The sequence below is a fragment of the Salvia splendens genome, chromosome 16 (assembly GCF_004379255.2).
Source record: "Salvia splendens isolate huo1 chromosome 16, SspV2, whole genome shotgun sequence".
In the NCBI taxonomy this organism is placed as follows: Eukaryota; Viridiplantae; Streptophyta; class Magnoliopsida; order Lamiales; family Lamiaceae; genus Salvia; species Salvia splendens.
Window position 1 is genome coordinate 7,538,305 of NC_056047.1, and position 20,163 is coordinate 7,558,467.

The following is a 20,163-nucleotide window of genomic DNA, read 5'->3' on the forward strand; positions in this document are numbered from 1 at the left end:
AATAGACCCAAAACAAATTAAAAAGACAGTAACTTGCCGTACATCCATCCGTATTGGATCCGAGCCCATTGTTCTTCTGTACTCTAGTTTTACCTGTCCATCATAATTTAGACCATACCTCGCGGATCGAATCCTTCCTGCACCACTTCCCCATTACTACATATAAAATGTTTTTTCATTTTCTCTCTCCTACGGTCAGTGCTCCCCACATCTCTCCCCCACCTTCTATCTCCCTAGACTTTGTTATTATTCCGCCAAATTAAATGCTTGATCCTTCAGCTACTGCTCTCGCAATCGTTTCCGATTCGGTACACATATGAAGGCATGCACCGCTGCTGCGTAGACCACAAATTGGGGAGGATCCGCGGCCGAATTCGATTGGGATAAATGGAGGCCTCTCCGGCCAAGTTCCTATCCGGATTCCTCGTCGTCTCCGTCCTACTATGGATCGTATTCATGTACGCTGCCACTACTCATTTTTTATTTTTCTTCTATCTCGATGTCGTTGATGATCACGTTCAAACTAAGCTTATTCCTCTTTTGTGATTAGAGCAATGAGATTCGTGTTGTTGAATTAGGGGATATCGAGTTTCGCTTGCCGTGCCTTTGTTTTCCAACTTTTTAGCGAACTAAAATAAACATGAATTCCGTGCTGATATGCACCTTAGTTCGATTGTTCATTTTGTGTCTCGGTTCTGTGAGATGAAGTGGTATTCGTTTTAGCTGAACCTGTGCGCAACATAGTTGTGTAGCAATTGTACATATTATCTGCTATAAAATTTTTGACTCTCAGGTTTACTTCTAGTATGCCTTATGATTTGCTTTTTGGGGGCGGTTGAACTTGACTCAGTGCATTAGCTAGATGTCATCTTTGCATTGGACCTGAAGGTGGAGCTTAATTTCTTGGAATGCAAAACCTATTGGCATAAAACTTTTTATTAGTTAATTTTCATAAATCTATGTCATCAACTAATTGTAGTAACATTTAATACCCAAACATGAACAACCATTGATCATTACAGTATATGGAGGATGTGGTGTTTTTCTTCTACTAAATGCCATTGGCTAAACTGAACAGTTGGGCACATATATATTCATTGTTCAACTAGTAACTTTCTCATAATTCTATTCTGTTGTTTATTTTGTCCATTAATTGTTACATGTCATGGTACCTCTTGCATTGCATGTATCCCTTCTGTTTTCAAGCAGTCGAAACCCAACAAGACAAATGTAATACCCATGTTGTAAGCAGCAGTGATGTTTAAACAAAAGGAAATGCCCTGCTGAACTGTGCTTTCAATAACTATATAGGGCATTCTCAATCACCCCCATATGCTCCTTTGTAAATTTATTCGGTGTTAGTGATGTAGGATCTAGAACGTGAATGATCCTTTTTATCATTTTTAAAATATGACCAATGCTTATTCAAGGTATTCCTAACAATGATGGACAGGGGGCTTGATAATAAATACTACTAACAATTATGACTTGGAAAAACAGCATAAGAGTTCAAAATATATGCAATCCTGCATTATTACTGAGCTCTATAAATAGAGCCTTCGCATAGTAACCCGTTTGAATGGGCTTGTAGACATAGAAGTCTGCTAGTATAAATTTGTATATTGATGGTAAAGAAATGTACTTATTTCTTAGAATAAGCGACTTCTCTAAAGCTCACATTCTGGAAGTAAAAGTTTCTGTATTTTGCACTCTTCTTGCACTTTTGATGGATGGACAAATAAAAGTATATTTTAGTTGATCACAACAGAGCACTTAAGTTTCAGAAGTGCCACCAAACATGCAGAAATGCAAATTATTCATTGAACAATGTACCATACCATTTTATGGGTACCTTCTAGCCTATTCTTTTTCTATGTTATTTCTGGTTAGTTGTAGATGCTTGGGGAAGAACTTTCAAAGAAATGTAATGAGTTTTATGGTGGGCATGGCGTAAGATCTGTGGTGACTCTGTGTTTATTTAATGGATTCGTTTCAGAACCCGTTGAGTCCTAATTCAAGAAATACATATGCCCTTAGTCCATGTGGAAACCTTTGAACAGAAATAGTCTCGAGTGAAGGTGGTTTATGCATCAAATCTGCTCATCCCAGAGATATTAATATTTAGAATAAGCTTTTGTCTCAAGCTCTGACCACTATCAGTTCTTATAGATTTGTCTCAACTTCTTTTTATTTTTCACTCAACTAGATCACTTTCGTTCACGAGAGGTGTTGAGAAGTTCATGTTATCTGGCTGTCCAAATTCATTACAACTTAATCTGGCTACTTTGGCCCAGAATACCTGCCAATTCAGTAGAAATAGAGAGCAAATATGTCATCAACCCACCTTTACAAACATTTTATTTGACTCAGACAAAGTTTTCTTATGCATTTCACGTACCTTATGAGAAGCTCACATCTGTGAATTCTCATTGTTGAATCATAAGCATTTGCTCCATCAATTATGCGAGGTTTGCTGTAATAATTCTCTTACTTCTTGATATAAGTTTTTAGAAACTGTTGTAATGACTTAAACACATAGATTGCTTAATAAAATTTTAGGTTCCTATAAAAGAAACAATAATTTAAATAAGTTCTTGACACTAGATAAACTTTTTGGTTGGAGGGCTATAATGGGGAAAATAAACATTGTCGAATATCATAGAATAATTTGCATTGTGGAAAGTTAAACATTTTGGAACAATTTGCATTGCTATCCATTTTGCTCTTAGACCTTTGCTGCCTATTTTGATTTCATGAACATGATGTTTGTCTGATTTCATGTTGTCTTTTCACTCTTTCTGTTGTGCATATGGGCAAGAAACCCCTTTTGAAATTTCTATTTATTAATCTATCAGCAATTGGTCATGACTCAAAGGATCTGTTTAACGAATAATGATGATCCTTCTTCCAGGTTTGCTTCCAGGTTGCTGGCATGGATATTAAGTCGAGTTATGGGAGCTTCAATTGGATTTCGCATTGGTGGATGGAAATGTTTGAGAGACGTTGTTCTGAAATTCAATAAGGTATTTATTTTCCGAAAATGCTAGACTACTTCGAAGCTTTATAAAGGGCAACAGATCAAAGTGCTTATATCCTTTTGACATGTAAAGCAAGAGCTAATGGTCCTAGCCTTACATATTCTTAGAAATCTTATCCTGATTAATCTCAGAAAAGAAATCTCCGATTTTAGGAAAATATTATTGTCACACTTAGCAAGTAGCATGAACAGTTCGTGCTGACATTGTATTTTCACATATTCGGTGGATCTGTTGACTACAGGGTGCTGTTGAATCTATCTCTGTTGGTGAGATCAGACTCAGCTTACGGCAATCCTTGGTTAAGCTTGGGGTAGGCTTCATATCAAGAGATCCAAAACTGCAGGTGTTAATAAGTGATTTAGAAATTGTCATCAGATCTTCGAAGAAAAGTCCTCAGAAATCCAGATCAAGGAAATCTCGCAGCTCAGGTCGTGGGAAGTGGATGGTTTTGGTTAACATGGCAAGGTTTTTGTCGGTTTATATTTCCGATTTGGTATTGAAGGTAAGTGGTATCCAGTTTAAATTAATACTTCCACTTAGTCTTAGTTTTGCATCACCATTTATTTTTTTCCTGAAACATGCGAATAGTGCTTTTTCTCTGTGCATGAAAAGATTCTTAGAAATTAGCATCAATATTAGTCAAAAGATGAAACTGTCCTTTTGCCCTTGCCTCAAACCTAATTCCTTATATCCTTGTTTTTTCACCTTGGCGAAGATGCTATCCACATCAAACATAATTTGAACTCACGATACACTTTTATTCAGGTCAAAGATAATGGAGATGGTGGTCAATGACATAGTAAAAATCCATAAACTAAGATTATGCAACCTTTGGTAGGATAGGAACTCTTTATATTTTTGTTAGCATTGATATCTGACAATTACCTAAAGATAAATAAATGTAATGATCCAGACAAATCAGGCCTTATAAAATAGCTTGCCCTTAAGATAATGATTCACATAGAATAGGAAATTGTACTTTGGTTAAGCTATTGAAAAACGGTAAAGCTTAGCAATGCAAACTCGCTTTCAATTTCAGTTAGTCCCGACTTTGTGTTTACCAATGTGTTGAAAGGAATCCTAGAATCGTCAAGGAGTGGTAGGTATGCTTACCAGCTGCTCGGGAAACATTAATTTTAGGTTCATTTTTGAATTTTCGTTAGCAGTAAGATTATCAGTCATATGGTCAGTCATTATTCCAGTGTTTGTGCTTGTTCCTTAGTTTGGTGGGTGTCAAATCATGTCAAATCATATTTGGAGAGTGATGTTGTATTTTCTAGATTGGATGATGTCTGTGCTGCCCTTTTATCTAAAGTTATCTTTGGTTTGAACTGTCCTCTCTTATAGAACTCCGTCCCTTTTAATGCTTGTTCTATCATAAGTAAAGTTTGTTCTTTCTCAAAAAATAAAAAAGAAGGAATACGAAAGAACATCTTGTTTCCTCCAAAACCCTATAAAGCCCGGAACTGGTGAAATAAGATGAATTAAACAAGTATTTTGTAAATATATAATTATCTTGAATATATTAACTAGTTCTTTATTTTCTGTTCACCTGGAAGGGACAAAGGAAAATTTTGTTGTGTCTTCAACAATTTTTGAATCTATAGTGGACCCCTTAGTAGGATTCTGACCCAAACAAAGGTCTTACCATGTATCAGAGCAAAAAGGACGAACCACTTTTGTATGATTCACAACAAATTCATAGATTTCTTTTGGAAGCAGATCATCTGCTACTCACATTCTGTGAACAGTATGCTGGCTTGAAACTTTACTAAAATTGGGACATATGTAAAGAAGTGCATAGATATTTTGATGTTTGCTTGGGGAAGCTAAGATACATGGATGATTGATTGTTCTGGAATAAAAGTAATGCTATATGCTTGGCACCATCTGCTGTTTTCTAGGATATTCAGAAGTTTGTGTTATACGTTCATATGGTATCGAGAAAGTTTCTAGCATTACTGGATACTCACAACTACCTTAAACTCTATACTTGATATTGCAGACACCAAAAGCTACTTTGGATATTAAAGAACTGCGAGTAGACATATCTAAAGATGCTGGATCTGAGGCAGGGTTGTTTGTAAAGCTGCTGCTTTTTCCCATTACTGTTCACCTTGGTGAATCACGTGTGGCATCTGACCAGACAGTGGTCTCTGGTGAATCCTTCTCTTCCAACCAGTTGATGGATGGGGTTTGTGCTCCTTTCAGCTGTGAAGAATTCTCTCTCCTGTGTGAGTTGGGCCATAACAGGTCCGTCTTGTTTCTTGACTGCTTCCAAATGATTCATGGAAACTTTCTGGTGGATATGACCACGTCTTCTACATGCTAATTTTTTTTTTGTATTTTCTAATTTTAGCTTCAGTGCACTTTTTTAGCTGTCTACTTTGTTATTAGAATAGGCTTCTGTGTCATGATGAATATGCATGTGTTTTTTTTGTTTGGGATTTCTTGTCATGCATGTGCTGCTGTGCATCTTCTTTTGTTCATCTCCTTCCCCTTTTGAACTCTACACTAGTAACAAACTACACCTAGCTTGAGGTAGCCATACAAAAATGATCAATGAATATCTATTTTAACTCATCCTCTTTGAAGACAAACACAGAGGATCCTTCTCTTTAATATTGGAGAGCAGGTTAGTCTCTTAAGTTAGTTTACAAGGCCTGAGGAACAAAACTGAAAGTACCAGACAATTATTGTGTTTGTCTTGAATTCCTTAAGTTCACCTTTCCAATTTGGTCAGAGATATTAGTGCACAAAAATAATATTTGACCCTCTCCACTTTTTTTGCCTTTACACTCTGAACAAATTACATAGAACTGGTGCTATATTAACCATTTTTATTAAATATATTAAATACAGTTGATGCATCACAACTGTGAAGCTTCTTTTAGAAATCTTTAGGTTTTGTTTTTTCTGTTATGGCATCCGGAGGAATCTTGGAAACACAACTATCATATCAGTGAGACTTTGATTGATCACAGTTTTAGTGATATTTGGAAGGAAAGTGCTGATTGCTGGACAGAATGTGCTGAATAGGAAGATTATAACTTATCAACTAATCCTTTTCAGCAACAAGAGCAATGCATCAGAGGATGGTACAACCAATATCAAACAATCTCTTGATATTTTACCTGTGGAAAGAGTTGGCAATTAGATTTAAAAAAGAGGTCAAAAGGGATTTGAATAACCTTAACATTGGTATTGTGAATTGTAATCTGTGGGAAGTGTATGGGTTGGGTTCTTGTCAGAAGTGGTAATAAAGTGAGATTGTAGGAAGATTTGAGGGTGAGTAAAAAGTTGTTATCTTTGTTGTTCCATCGTATTTTTTCATTCCATCATAAACCCATTGTTTCCGTTGTCTCCATGATTCTGATTCCCTTCCTTGCTCTATTGCTTCTTGAGATTTACATCTATTTCATGATCTTGAAGATTTTGGAAATTGCAAGATTTTGCTTTTTGCTTAACCTTTTGGAAGGGGTTCATCTTATAGATGATTTGGATGATGCCAGTGTGCTAAGGGGTGGGTTTTGGATCCATCTGGTAAGTTAGCTTGCAAGTTTGAAACCGTTCTATCTGTGGATTCTTTTTTCCCATTTTCCTTTCTTATAAGCAATCTGGAATATCCAAGCCTCAAAAAGTTTAGGTCTTTTCGTGGCTATTGGTTTTGGGGAAGCAGGAAGCTGCTCACTTGTGATGCTTCACGAAGATAATTCAATAGGCATAATGGCATATAGTGGATTCTGCCACGCTTGATCTATGATTTATCTTTGTCTAATCTCGGGAGTTTGATCTATATAAGAGGCCAAGTGTAGACTGTGTAGTTGTTACAGTGGTTAGAAAGGAATAAGGGAATCTTTGATGATAAAGAGAAATCTTTAAAAGAAGGAATGTGATTAAGCTAAGTTCAGAATTGCTTGGTAAACCCCATACAACAAAGATTTGAAGCTTTTTTTTTTGTGATAGACATTACTAGCGACCTGAGTTTGGGTTCGAGAATTTGCTTACTTGAAGTCAAGAACTTAGTAGATTTGCTACGTTTTACAAAGTGTTTTCATCGTCTCATGGAAAACAAAACATCTAATCACTCTTACTATATTCATTCTCCTACTTTACTCTTTCTTATCTCTACTACTTTATTTCCTCTCCTATTTTATTTTATCTTCATTTAACCCATTTAACACAATTTCTTAATCTCCTTGCCCAAAAAAAAGGCCTCAACTTAGTTGGGACGGAGGGAGTATGATTTATAGCCAATATTTCCAAAATAAGCTTCAGTTATTTTTGAAAAAATTACTACTACAAAAAAGTGAAGCTCCTTGCACCTTCACGTCGTATCGTGACTCACTTCGTGTCTGAGCTCCCTGCCACCACACCGTCGTCTCTGCCATCCTATTCTTTCTTGCCTGCAGTTAAGCAATAGTATGTCGAGTTTGGAGCAAGAAGATGATGCAAAATTGTGCATCTTAGATTTCCATGGCCAGAATCAGGATGAGTCATTGTTGTATTTGACGGCCAGAACCATTAAGAATTTTAGATGAATTAGGTGGGTGATTGTTTCATTGGATTTCAGTTGAAGCTAGTTCGTAGGGACGTGAGATGTGAAGGTTACATGAAGAATGAAATGAAAGCTCGAATTTAGAGGTCTTCTTACAAATGAAACTTATCTAAAAGCTCATGCTATAAAATAAATTCAAGTTTATGCTATAATTGAAAATGTTTTCAAAACTTTAGGATATTATTAGATTTTTTCTCCAAGTTCAGATCCAGTTGAATCTTTCTTAAAGTTGTATGTTAACTGATAGTATAAAAATATTTTAAGCTGTATCGTTTTTCTTTTGTAAGTTTTTCATTTTTCATTCTAGCAATATAGAAATAGAAAATTGAAGTTTCAAACGTACAGTCCTTGTTTACTGAGTACTCACAATGATGACATGAATATTTTTTCACAGTAGTACTGGTTTTCCAAATACAGAAAGGTGGTCTGCATGGAAATTTTGTTTGATTGGAATTTGTAACTAAATATAATAACAATTCAAACTATCTTTTATCTGTTGGTGCAGGGAAGCAGGGGTACTCATTAGGAATTTGGATATTACTAGTGGGGAAGTCCGAGTAAATTTAAATGAGGATTTACTGCCCAAGGAAAAGAATTTGGCTGACACATCGCCTGACCTGCCCCAAGAAGTTGCACAAGTGAACAACGAATCTGCACCTGATGAAACACAGCCGGGCGAAAAAGTTCCTGCTATATGCAAGTACAGCTCCTCAATACCTGAAAAGGTTGACTTTGCAACTGCCTTGACAATGCTTTCCTTGTCATTGTCCCTGGCACAGTTTTCTCTATTATATCACGCTTACATTTCTGAAGACTGGAAATAATTTTTTGTTTATTCTTACATAAGCTATACTGGACCATCATTGGGAAATTGATGATAAACCCTTGGCTTATCAAGGGTCTCTTAGTTAAAAAATGTTTTCTTCAATTTTTCTTGAGACCCGGGTCATGTTCTTCGATTGGTAGGCTTCTTTAGATAATGTTGAATGAGTAATTGATGTATGGGTGATTTTTTTTATAGGCCACCTTCACTCTGCCTAAACTTGAAGTAAAGATTGGACATCGATGTTATGGGCTTTTGGTTGAGAATAGCATTAGGGGAATCCATTTGAAGTGCATGAAATCTAAATCTGTGGAAGATCCGGGGGAAAGTGTGAGACTTGATGTTCAGATGGAATTTAGTGAGATATATGTAAGTGCATAAGAATTCCACCCCTGAAAATCTATAATATATCTCCTCTTTATACTGATGTGATCTACTTATTATAGCTGCTTAGAGAAACTGGCATCTCTATCGTGGAAATACTGAAACTTGATGTTGTTTCCTCTGCCTACATACCACTACAGGTATTATCATTCTCAAACTGCAGGCTATATCATCTGTCTTGTCAAACTGAATTCATTTTAGATTTGCTTTACAATACTCGATTAAGCTATGTATGGTGAAGTACCATTGAACAAACAAGATATGTATGATTAAGCTTGGAGGCACTCTTTAGGCACATCCAAAGTAGATTCCAAAGAGAAAATTGACTTTTATACTACTGGAAGTCTGAGAGTATCACTGAAGATACTAAAGAGAAATACAATTCTGGGTAACTTCTGTTTGTATGATCGAGCAGAAATTCAAATCTTCAATTTATTCACTAAACTCAAGTCTCGAATAAAACATGCCTTGAATTTATCTAGCTCTAGATATCTCACTTTAAAAAAATCTGAGGAATCCTACTAAAATCAACTTATAACTCATGAAATGTCGTAAGCATTAGTCAACCAAGACAAGACAAGAACTCTCTACTGTAGTCTTTATATAAAGATCCGATGAAATATCAGTTGTCAAAATGCTAATCCTAAAAGAGCTTCACTGAACAGCAGTGGCATGAAGCATGTGGACGAATGTATATGCTTGAAGAAAATAGATATTTCATATTTATATTAGTTCCAGAGACCGGTTTCTTTGTTCCAATTAAAGCTGAGTATAATGTTATACTATAATCTTACTCAGTCATTGATACTCATCACAACGTGGCAATTATTAGAGAGGCTGTCCATGATGTATCACAATAAAAGAAATAGTAAAGGTAGGGATGGGAAAGGGCATGAGAGAATAAATAAAGATGGAAGAAGGAAGGCTGAACAACAACCGAATCAGCAATTACCCATTTTATTGCTTTTATTATTAGTTAATCAATAGTTGATGTTAGGATTTATATAAACCCTTGAGGTTTGGAAGGGATGGGTTAGATTATCGAGTTGTCATTTTGACGTTATTTCCGTGGTATTCTTTGAAGGATATCGCTCAATTATTAGATAAACACTTGTCTGAATATTTATCTGTCTTCCAGCCTACATCGTCTTAACACGTCTAACAATTATTGCATAAATATTGAATATTAGAGTTAACTGGTAGCATGACACTTCTTTCATACATCACACATAGAGTGGTTTGTTGACATCTTGGAAATACTATCTGCACAATAATATTAATCCCTTATTCAGTTCTTTAATGTCTTTTGAAAATATATTCTTCTTTTGCTTCTCACCATTTTGTTGATTTGTGCCGTCTGCTGCAGCCTAACGGCCCTATCAGATCTGAAATTGATGTTAAGCTTGGAGGCACACAGTGCAACTTACTTTTGAACAGGTTAGAGCCATGGATGTCCATCAGTCTTCCGAAGAAGCAAAAAAAGGAAGTACTAGAAAAAAGCCCAGCTAAAGAGAAATCACATTCATCTGGGCAGAAAACAATTATGTGGACATGCACCCTATCAGCTCCGGAGATGACTGTTGTGCTTTATAACTTGAGTGGGTGTCCACTGTACCATGTAAGCACCTACCCTATGATGAACTACTCATGCCTATATTACTATCATGAGTTTTTGCTTTTATCCATGAGCAGCTCTTCTGGTTCTGCTATTTTTTATAATCTTTAATAGTACTCCCTCCTTTTCAAGATAGTTGAGTAGCATTCCTTTTCGGGCCCTCCCATGATAGTTGAGTCGTTTCCTTTTTTGCCAAAAACTTTATTCTCTCTCCACGTTAATCTTCTAAACATCAATTTCTTAAATTTTGTGCCCAAAAGAATCACCTCAACTAACTTAGGACTTTGGGAGGACTATATTTTCAATCTTTCTTTTTTGGTTCAGTGTTTTGTTTTTCAAGCATGTATAATTGCTACTGATGCAAAATGAATGATGTGAAGCAAAATTTGAGCATCTTGTATATGTTCTATGATTTTCCACGGTTGCATGTAAGTTGGTCGGCCTTGCTAGTTTTTTGTTAGGTGATATATTGTTTGAGTTTGACAAAAGAGCCAACTTACTTGCACGTGATAAATTATTTGTATTACTTGCATAATCATGTTGCTTTTATCTCTACTTGATAATTTAGCATATAAACTAGTCTTAATTTGCAATCTAGTGTCATTCAACCTCTACCCTAATAGTGTAGCATCCAGATGACCTATTTCCTTTAGATTGAAACAAGACCCACACATACTCCTCCTTACATCGTTCCCGTTATTTGTGGACATGCCTTTTTCATCTGATGCCACTACCTCTTCCAATGTATCTTTATCCCTCCTCTCGTCCTATATACGCATACTCCTTCCATCTCACTCAAGATGTCCACCTTTCCTTTTTAGTTTGTCCCACTCAAGATGTCCACTTTCTATATTTTGAAATAAATCTCTCTCTCAGTAAAATATTCAATCACCTTTTCCACCCTACTTTATCACACACAACTACTCCACCCAAAATCCTGTGCCATTCAAGAATGTGGACATCTTGAATGAGACGGAGGGAGTATATCTCTGAGCAGATGTTTGTGTAAATTTCATGTCGCACTTTTATGTGTGCGTGTGTGCTGCGTGCAAGTGTGTTAAAAATATACATACACTAGTAGATTGAACAACAATAGAGAAGTGAACAAGATAAAGAAAAAGAAATTTTAGCAATAAATAAATGTTGCCCTTTCTTAAACAGGAAGCAGTTATATCATCTGCTTTAGATATTCAAAACTACATCCCAAGCATCAATACAATATACTACATTACTACTATTGAAATATTAAAGGGTAAGCAAGCTAGGCTATGCTTGTCCTTAAGTTATCACCATAGCTTACTATAGTTTCAGCAAATGCCAACTTTTGAGATTTGTATATCAAATACCTCAGATGTTTGGGCACTATTGCATGTGACCTTTTGACTGTTGTAGGAACCCCTAACCAAGACATCTTGTGCTAGTCTTATTTTAACTAGCTACGTAAGACTGTCTTTGCAACACTTCTCATTGTATATCACGTTTCTCGCAGATGCTGATAAATTTTAGTACTACCTACGTACTTTAAAAATAGAAACAATTTCATTTTGGTTTCTCTCTAAAAGTTAAAAACTTTCAATTTTAGGAAACTTTTTTATCTCCAATGAGGTGAGACCCATTCTCTACTAACAATACTTCAATCACTTTTTCTTTCTATCTCCTCTTATTTTACCAATTAGTTATATAAATTTCTATTTTTAAAAGACGGAGGTAGTATATCAACAATTCTTCTAATTTTTGACTTATATACCTCAATCCTTGCTCGAGAAACAACCACTTCAGAATGATCTGTGATTGCTCCACTCTCAGTGCATCAGTATTGATCTTTGGTAGTACATGCCATTTAATTTAGTGAATCTTTTTCCCAAAATTTTCGTGTAAGATAAGTCATTTTCTTATTCACATGATATAAATATTAGGACCAATACTGTTATATGTCCCAAGCTTTTAGTTTTGTATCAAATTTTCCCAACTTTAATATTTCCCATAAAATGTCCCGCAATATACAATTTGGGAGTTTGAGATAAATTTTTCTTTTTTCCACTTCAACACATGAAACGTTGCTTTAGAAAAAAAATAAGAATGGGCTAATAGTGTTTTGTGTCCTCGACTTTTAGTGTATTCTAGTAAGTGTCCTCAATTCGAAGAAAAAGCAACAATTGGGGACATTTTTTAGAAAATGCTAAAAGTTGTGGACACAAAACACTATTAATCCTTCCTATATTAGCTAAAAAGACGCCGTTTATATGTTAAGGTGGGTAAAGTTTCCACCATCCTTCCTATATTAGCTGAAAAGACGCCGTTTATATGGTAAGGTGGGTAAAGTTTCCACCATAACTCTGACGAGATGAATAAACTTTCCATCACCGAATTAGTATAGCGGGGCATTTTATGCAAAACGCCTAGAGTTGGGGAAATTTATAAAAAGTGGAAGTTGAGACATTTTCTAGAAGACTAAAGGCCAAAATAACTTTTTGGTATTACACATTAAGTGTGTTAGCTTATGGTCCATATGTAATGATTTTGTAAAAAATTAATGGTCCACCGTGTTTTGAACGGATTATGAGTTAATCAAATGAAAGTCCGAAATTGGTCCCGCACATTTGTACAAAAAATCTATTTGGTCCTATACACTAACTCATTAATCAGGTCAAAATGCGATTGACCGTTAATATTTGATGAATTCGTTAAATATGGACAACATATTGTCTAGGACCAGAAGTTAACACACTTAATGTGTGCGACCAAAAAGTCTTGGGCGTATGTAAGGGACTAATTTTGGACTTTGCTTTTCTAGAATATTCTGGAAGTTGGGGGCATAAATACTATCAACCCAAATATTATCCGTGTTTGTTGCTGTGAACCATAACATTGTAGCATTAGGTAGGGAGGGACATGTAGATTTTTTATTTTTATGGGAATGTGGGATAATAATGATATTTAAACTTTGGTTTCTTGTTTTCAAATAATTTCCAACGCGCTGCTTCCCATTATTTGTTTAACTGCAACTTTGTCCTAACAATATCCTTTTGAAACTGCCAGGGCTGCTCACAATCTTCACATGTATTTGCTAATAACATATCAAGCACGGGTGCAACATTGCATATGGAACTAGGGGAACTAAACTTACACATGTCTGATGAGTATCAAGAATGCTTGAAAGAAACCTTGTTTGGCGTGGAAACAAATACAGGGTCACTCATGCACATTGCTAAGGTCAGCTTGGACTTGGGCAAGAAAGATATGGATTCATCAGATGGTTTGAATAGTAAGATGGTTCTTGGTGCTGATGTTAGTGGCATGGGTGTTTACTTGACCTTCAGGCGTCTTGAGTCACTGATATCTACTGCTCTTTCGTTCAAAGACTTAGCGAAAAGATTATCGAAATCTAGTAAGAAACCGACACAAAGCAAAGAAATGAGATCATCCAAGCCATCTGGAAAAGGGATTCAACTCTTGAGACTAAGTCTTGAAAGGTGCTCTCTGAATATCAGTGCAGATGCGAGCTTGGAGGACATGGTCACTCCCGATCCTAAGCGTGTAAATTATGGATCCCAGGGTGGTAGAGTACTAATCAGTACCTCAGCAGATGGGAACCCACGGACTGCACATATAATGTCTACAATTTCAAAAGAATGTAAAAAGTTGAAATATTCTGTATCACTTGATATTTATCACTTCAATGTTTCCATGAACAAAGAGAAAAAATCTATTCAACTGGAGCTTGAAAGAGCTAAATCTATCTATCAGGAATATCCTGAAGTTAATGATCCTGGAGCAAAAGTTATCTTGCTTGACATGCAAAATGCAAAACTTGTCCGGCGGACTGGTGGACTTAAAGAAATTCAAGTCTGCTCTCTCTTCAGTGCCACAGATATCTCTTTTAGGTGGGAGCCGGATGTGCATATTGCACTGGTTGAACTGGGGTTACACTTGAAATCACTGGCACAAAATCACAACTCACAAAGACATGATGACACAGAGAGTATTTACATGAGAAAAGATAAGGTTCCAAACATGTCATCAGGATCCTTAAAGTTAGAAAAACCAGTGAAGAAAAGTGAATCTATTTTCGCTATTGACGTGGAAATGCTTAGTATGTCTGCTGAGGTTGGAGATGGTGTCGAAGCCTTTGTCCAGGTTCAATCCATCTTTTCTGAGAATGCTAGAATCGGAGTGCTTCTTGAGGGACTTATGCTTGAGCTAAATGAAGCTAGGGTCTTTAGAAGCAGTAGGATGCAGATATCAAGAATCCCCAATGCCTCGGGAAGTTTATCAGATGCAAAATTTGAGACTGTAACTACCTGGGATTGGGTAATTCAAGCCCTTGATGTGCATATATGCATGCCATTTAGGTTGGAGTTGCGTGCAATTGACGACTCTCTGGAAGAAATGCTTCGAGTTTTGAAACTTGTGACTTCTGCTAAAGCTAAATGTATACTTACTCAGAAGAAAGAGCCATCAAAACCCAAAAAGCCCAGTTCAACTAGAACTGGTTCCATAAAGTTTGCCATTCGTAAACTAACTGCTGATATTGAGGAAGAACCACTACAGGGTTGGCTTGATGAGCATTACCAGCTTTTGAAGAATGAAGCTCGTGAATTAGCTGTTAGGTTAGATTTTCTTGATGAACTTATTTCTAGGGGCCAAGGTCATGCTACTGATGAACCATCTGATTCTCTTGAAAGAAAGATTCACTTTAATGAAGAGGAGATTGATCTTCGTGATGCCTCAGCTGTTCAGAAATTGCGTGAGGAAATATATAAACAGTCATTTCGGTCATATTATCGGACCTGTCAGGGCCTAGTTCCGTCACAAGGATCTGGGGCATGTAAAACTGGATTCCAAGCTGGTTTCAGGCCTAGCACAGCCCGAGCCTCTCTTTTCTCTATTTCTGCTACTGACTTAGATTTGAGTCTGTCAAAAATTGAAGGTGGTGATGCCGGAATGATTGAAGTTCTACAGAAGCTTGATCCAGTGTGTCGTGCCCACAACATTCCATTTTCAAGGCTGTATGGAGCCAGCATCAATTTGCTTACAGGTTCTCTCGTTGCTCAGATAAGAAACTACACATATCCACTGCTTGCTGCCTCTGGTGGTCGATGCGAAGGACGTCTTATTCTAGCTCAACAGGTCTGCCATATAATGTTGTGCTTTTACTCTCTCGTGTAGCTATGTGGACCTTTGTGCTAATAATTTGATTTAAGCTCTTAGTTTAGCAGTTGTAAATTTTCAATCAAATTGACCACCATGGTTGATTTTTAGACTAAAATGAAATATTCAGAGCCCCAGTAACAGTAGCGTTTGTTTCACAAGCATCCACGCCCATCTAGAAGTAAAAGGGTTGATAACATAGTATCCATGTCTTCTATAGCCCATCTAGAAGTAAAAGGGTTGATAACATAGTATCCATGTCTTCTATAGCCCATCTAGAAGTAAAAGGGTTGATAACATAGTATCCATGCCTTCTATATACCTGCTCTATGCCCCAGTTTCGCATTACCTGATATTTTGGCTTTATTTCATTCTTACCCATTTTTTTTAATTCTTGTGCAAATCATTAATTTCATTTCCTTCCAAACTATATTATTTTTAGGACATCCTAACAGTATGAAGGTTCATGGAGGTAGATTTCGTTCTATCAACGATTAACTTTTAGCATGTAAAATATACTGAATATTCTATTATTAAGTTCTGGTCATAAGCAATAAATTACTGCTTTACTTTTATGTTTTTTTTTTTAATTTTGCAGGCAACTTGTTTTCAGCCCCAAATTCACCATGAAGTCTACATTGGAAGATGGAGAAAGGTGGACATTCTTCGTTCAGCCACTGGCACAACTCCACCAATGAAAACCTTTTGTGATCTGCCAATACACTTCCAGAAGGGAGAAATTTCCTTCGGTATTGGATATGAACCATCTTTTACTGACATCAGCTATGCTTTTACTGTGGCTCTTCGTAGAGCCAATTTAAGCATTAGGAATCCAAATCCTGTGATCCAGCCCCCTAAAAAGGAAAAAAGCTTACCTTGGTGGGATGAAATGAGGAACTATATCCATGGGAAGACCACTTTATACTTTTATGAGACAATTTGGAATGTTCTTGCAACCACTGATCCCTATGAAAACATGGATAAACTTCATATCAAGTCAGGCTTTCTTGAAATTCAGCAATCAGATGGTTGTATTTATGCTTCCATTAAGGATTTCAAGGTTTTCCTTAGCAGTTTAGAAAGCTTGCAGAAAAATTACACCTGGAAACATTCGTCTGGATTGTCTGCACCTTTCCTTGTAGCCCCAGTTTTAACAGTTGAAGTGACAATGGAATGGGATTGTGAATCTGGAAGTCCGCTAAATCATTATCTATTTGCTCTTCCCATTGAAGGCACTCTCCGTGATATGGTTTTTGATCCGTTTAGATCCATTGCTCTTTCCATGAGATGGAATATCTCCCTCAGGCCTTCCCTTCCATCAGATCAGTTACAGCCATCTTCAGCCAGTGATGAGGTTGGTGGTGATGGATCTTCTTGTAATCCATCGATATCAGAGAATGCATTGTATGATTCACCTACAGTTAATCTTGGTCATCATGATCTAGCATGGCTTATCAAATTTTGGAACTTAAATTATCTGCCCCCTCATAAACTACGGACCTTTTCCAGATGGCCTCGCTTTGGGGTCCCCAGGATTCCTAGATCAGGAAATCTGTCACTGGATAAGGTAATCACAGAATTTATGTTTCGAGTTGAGGCAACCCCTACGTGTATAAAACATATTCCTTTACATGAGGATGACCCTGCAAAGGGACTGACATTTAAGATGACAAAGGTGCAATATGAACTCTACTTTGGTAGGGGAAAGCAAAAGTTTACATTTGAATGCATCAGGGACCCCCTTGACCTTGTCTATCAAGGTCTTGATCTTTACATGCCGAATGCTTACATAAATAAGGAGGATTGTGCGACTGTGGAAAAAGTAATTCAGATGACAAGAAAAAAGTCCCAGTCAGCATCAACGGAAAGGGCACTGACTGAAAAAACCAGCTCTCCTAGGAACACTACAGAAAGGCATCAAGATGATGGATTTTTGTTGTCATCTAGCTGCTTCACAATCCGCAGACAGCACCCGAAAGCTGATCCTTCTAGGTTATTGGAATGGCAAGAAGCAGGTAAAAGAAATCTTGAGATGACTTATATAAGATCTGAGTTTGAACATGGGAATGAAAGTGATGACCATACCAGATCAGACCCCAGTGATGATGATGGATATAATGTAGTTATCGCTGACAATTGTCAGCGGATATGTGTTTATGGTCTGAAGCTTCTGTGGACTATTGAAAATAGAGATGCTGTTTGGTCTTGGGTAGGTGGGCTGTCCAAGGCTTTTGAGGCTCCAAAGCCTTCTCCTTCTCGCCAATATGCCCAAAGTAAAATGCATGAGGATAATATTGCCAGTGATGGACCTGACATCCAGAAAAATGATAACCAAAATTCTCCTTCTGTTGTTGATGGTGCAAATACGTCATCCCAAAACATGGAGGCTTCAACATCTCTCGCCTCTCCTTCAAACTCAGAGGCAGTGGAAAATCCCTTCTCCAGTGCAATCGGTAAGCTTAAAATTGCTCCCCCTGTTCCCCACTCCCCGTCTTGTTCATCTTACTCATGCGGCCTAAAGACATAACTCTGTTTGCTAGAATTTTAGTCAGTTGCAATATCTATCCTCATGTTAATGGATCCTGTTTCTAGTTTTGTTGTATGCTGAGTTAATCACTTGTGTATATATATATACATCAGCCTCCTTTTTAGTCTTCCATGCATGAAAAAGTTCACATATGAAAATGTCCAATATTCCGTTTTTTTCTAGTTAATATGCTTCTTTGTTGGTGTCTACAGCAAAATACAACTTTGATGACTCTGATGAGGAGGGTACACGCCATTTCATGGTGAATGTCGTTGAGCCACAATTCAATCTTCACTCGGAAGAAGCTAATGTAAGTTCTGAGACTATAACAATATATGTTAGATAGCTAAAGCTATTTCTTGGAAAGCACCTTGAACATAAGTAGAATAATTAAGATTGCATGCTCTAGGTTTATGGGATTGACAAGAATTTAAAGATAGTATCTTGCCCTGCTATTTCAAATTTTTTTTGGGGGTACATTTTCTAAAAGAATTCCAGTGGAACCTTGAAGTTTTTTTGCAGTCTTTGAGCCATAGAGACCAACATATGGTTGGACCAATACCCCCAATAGTATACAATTTTTGCAAATGAAGCTTTCAGGATAGACAAACATATACAGTCATTGAGCTTAGCAATATCTAATTGTATACTGAAATCTTGAAACACTCGATGGCATAAAAAAAAGCGCTGCATAGAAATGTGATTCAGGTCTTTCAATTGAATGCTCTGATACCAATTTACGCAGAAAGTACCATGAAATTGATTAAAATTTTCGAGGTATTGAAACTTTCTGGATAGGATTAAGAAATCAGTAGGGTGGGAAGAAGTTTTAGAAAATAAGTGCAAGAAAATTTCTTAGATGAATAAAAATCATCTTCTAACATCCTCCAATAATATGAATCTTGTGGATTTAAGAAACATAAATATGCCCAAGACTTGTTCTTGCAAATATTCAACAAACCCAACAAAAACCAACCAAGAAATGAAACAATAAAACTGGTGACAAGGAAAAGAAGATGAAGGTGTTATGAGTTAGATTAATGTTTGGGACCTTAGACCTTCTCCAATGCGATGAAGACAACCCAAAGGCTACTTTCACTACAAAATAATTGAATAATTTACTTTCATCATATTCATGAGTAGGACCAATTTTTTAAGTTTAAGCTTTTGAGCTCCAGATCTTTGATCCATTAGTGAATCAATACATATTTCTAAGAAGCTATCAATCACAAAGAGACAATAGTTGATAATGTAACATCTGTTATCAAACTTAAAAAAATATATTTTGACAGGGTAGATTCTTGCTCGCTGCTGTGAGTGGGCGAGTTTTAGCTCGATCATTCCACTCGGTTCTACAGGTTGGACATGAGATGATTGACCAAGCTCTCACTGAAGGAAAGATCCAAGGTCCTGAATCTCAGCCTGAACTGACATGGAATCGTATGGAGTTCTCGGTGATGTTGGAGGAAGTGCAAGCTCATGTAGCCCCAACTGATGTGGACCCAGGGGCTGGACTGCAATGGCTCCCTAGAATTCGTAGAAGCTCGCCAAAAGTAAAGCGTACTGGAGCTTTATTGGAACGGGTATTCATGCCCTGTGATATGTACTTCCGTTACACTAGGCACAAAGGTGGAACTCCTGACTTGAAGGTATTTACTTAAGTTTGAGGTGATAAATTAACTAGCAATGGATTATCATGCATCCTACCAGTGCTGGAAACAACATATCTCACTTTCTGATGACAATTCATGTTTAAAATTTACAGGTCAAACCTTTGAAAGAGCTTACATTCAATTCTTGCAATATAACAGCTGCAATGACGTCCAGACAATTCCAAGTCATGCTTGATGTATTAACAAATCTTCTTTTTGCTCGACTTCCTAAGTAAGAACAATCTTGACCTTTAGAAGTTAAGACATCCTGTGTACTTTTCATTTAAAACGTTTTGTCTTTTTGTCCAAAAGTTACTTTTCCATTGCTGTGGTGCTGGTCAGATATCCATAGTTCAAATTACGTTCACCTCTTGTTGGTAATTTATAGCTCTTTCCCTTCTAATAACTCCTCATG

General features: G+C 36.8%; 1 protein-coding gene across 2 annotated transcripts in view; it reads left to right on the top strand.

Moving 5' to 3' along the window:
- Positions 1 to 174: 174 nt before the first annotated feature.
- The window catches only part of LOC121771498 (protein SABRE-like), a 28,686-nt gene continuing 8,697 nt past the window's right edge, over positions 175 to 20,163 (top strand). Inside the window, exons 1-13 of one of the 2 annotated variants that reach the window (XM_042168289.1) lie at positions 175 to 458; positions 2,912 to 3,023; positions 3,280 to 3,540; positions 5,044 to 5,291; positions 8,102 to 8,321; positions 8,618 to 8,788; positions 8,866 to 8,943; positions 10,170 to 10,421; positions 13,458 to 15,548; positions 16,168 to 18,022; positions 18,309 to 18,406; positions 19,389 to 19,745; positions 19,862 to 19,980. In XM_042168289.1, coding sequence (XP_042024223.1) covers positions 388 to 458; positions 2,912 to 3,023; positions 3,280 to 3,540; positions 5,044 to 5,291; positions 8,102 to 8,321; positions 8,618 to 8,788; positions 8,866 to 8,943; positions 10,170 to 10,421; positions 13,458 to 15,548; positions 16,168 to 18,022; positions 18,309 to 18,406; positions 19,389 to 19,745; positions 19,862 to 19,980 — 5,933 coding nt within the window. In that variant the 5' untranslated portion in view covers positions 175 to 387. Of the gene's footprint in view, positions 459 to 2,911; positions 3,024 to 3,279; positions 3,541 to 5,043; positions 5,292 to 7,239; positions 7,585 to 8,101; positions 8,322 to 8,617; positions 8,789 to 8,865; positions 8,944 to 10,169; positions 10,422 to 13,457; positions 15,549 to 16,167; positions 18,023 to 18,308; positions 18,407 to 19,388; positions 19,746 to 19,861; positions 19,981 to 20,163 lie in introns of those variants that run through there. The other variant, XM_042168290.1, reaches the window with a different exon arrangement.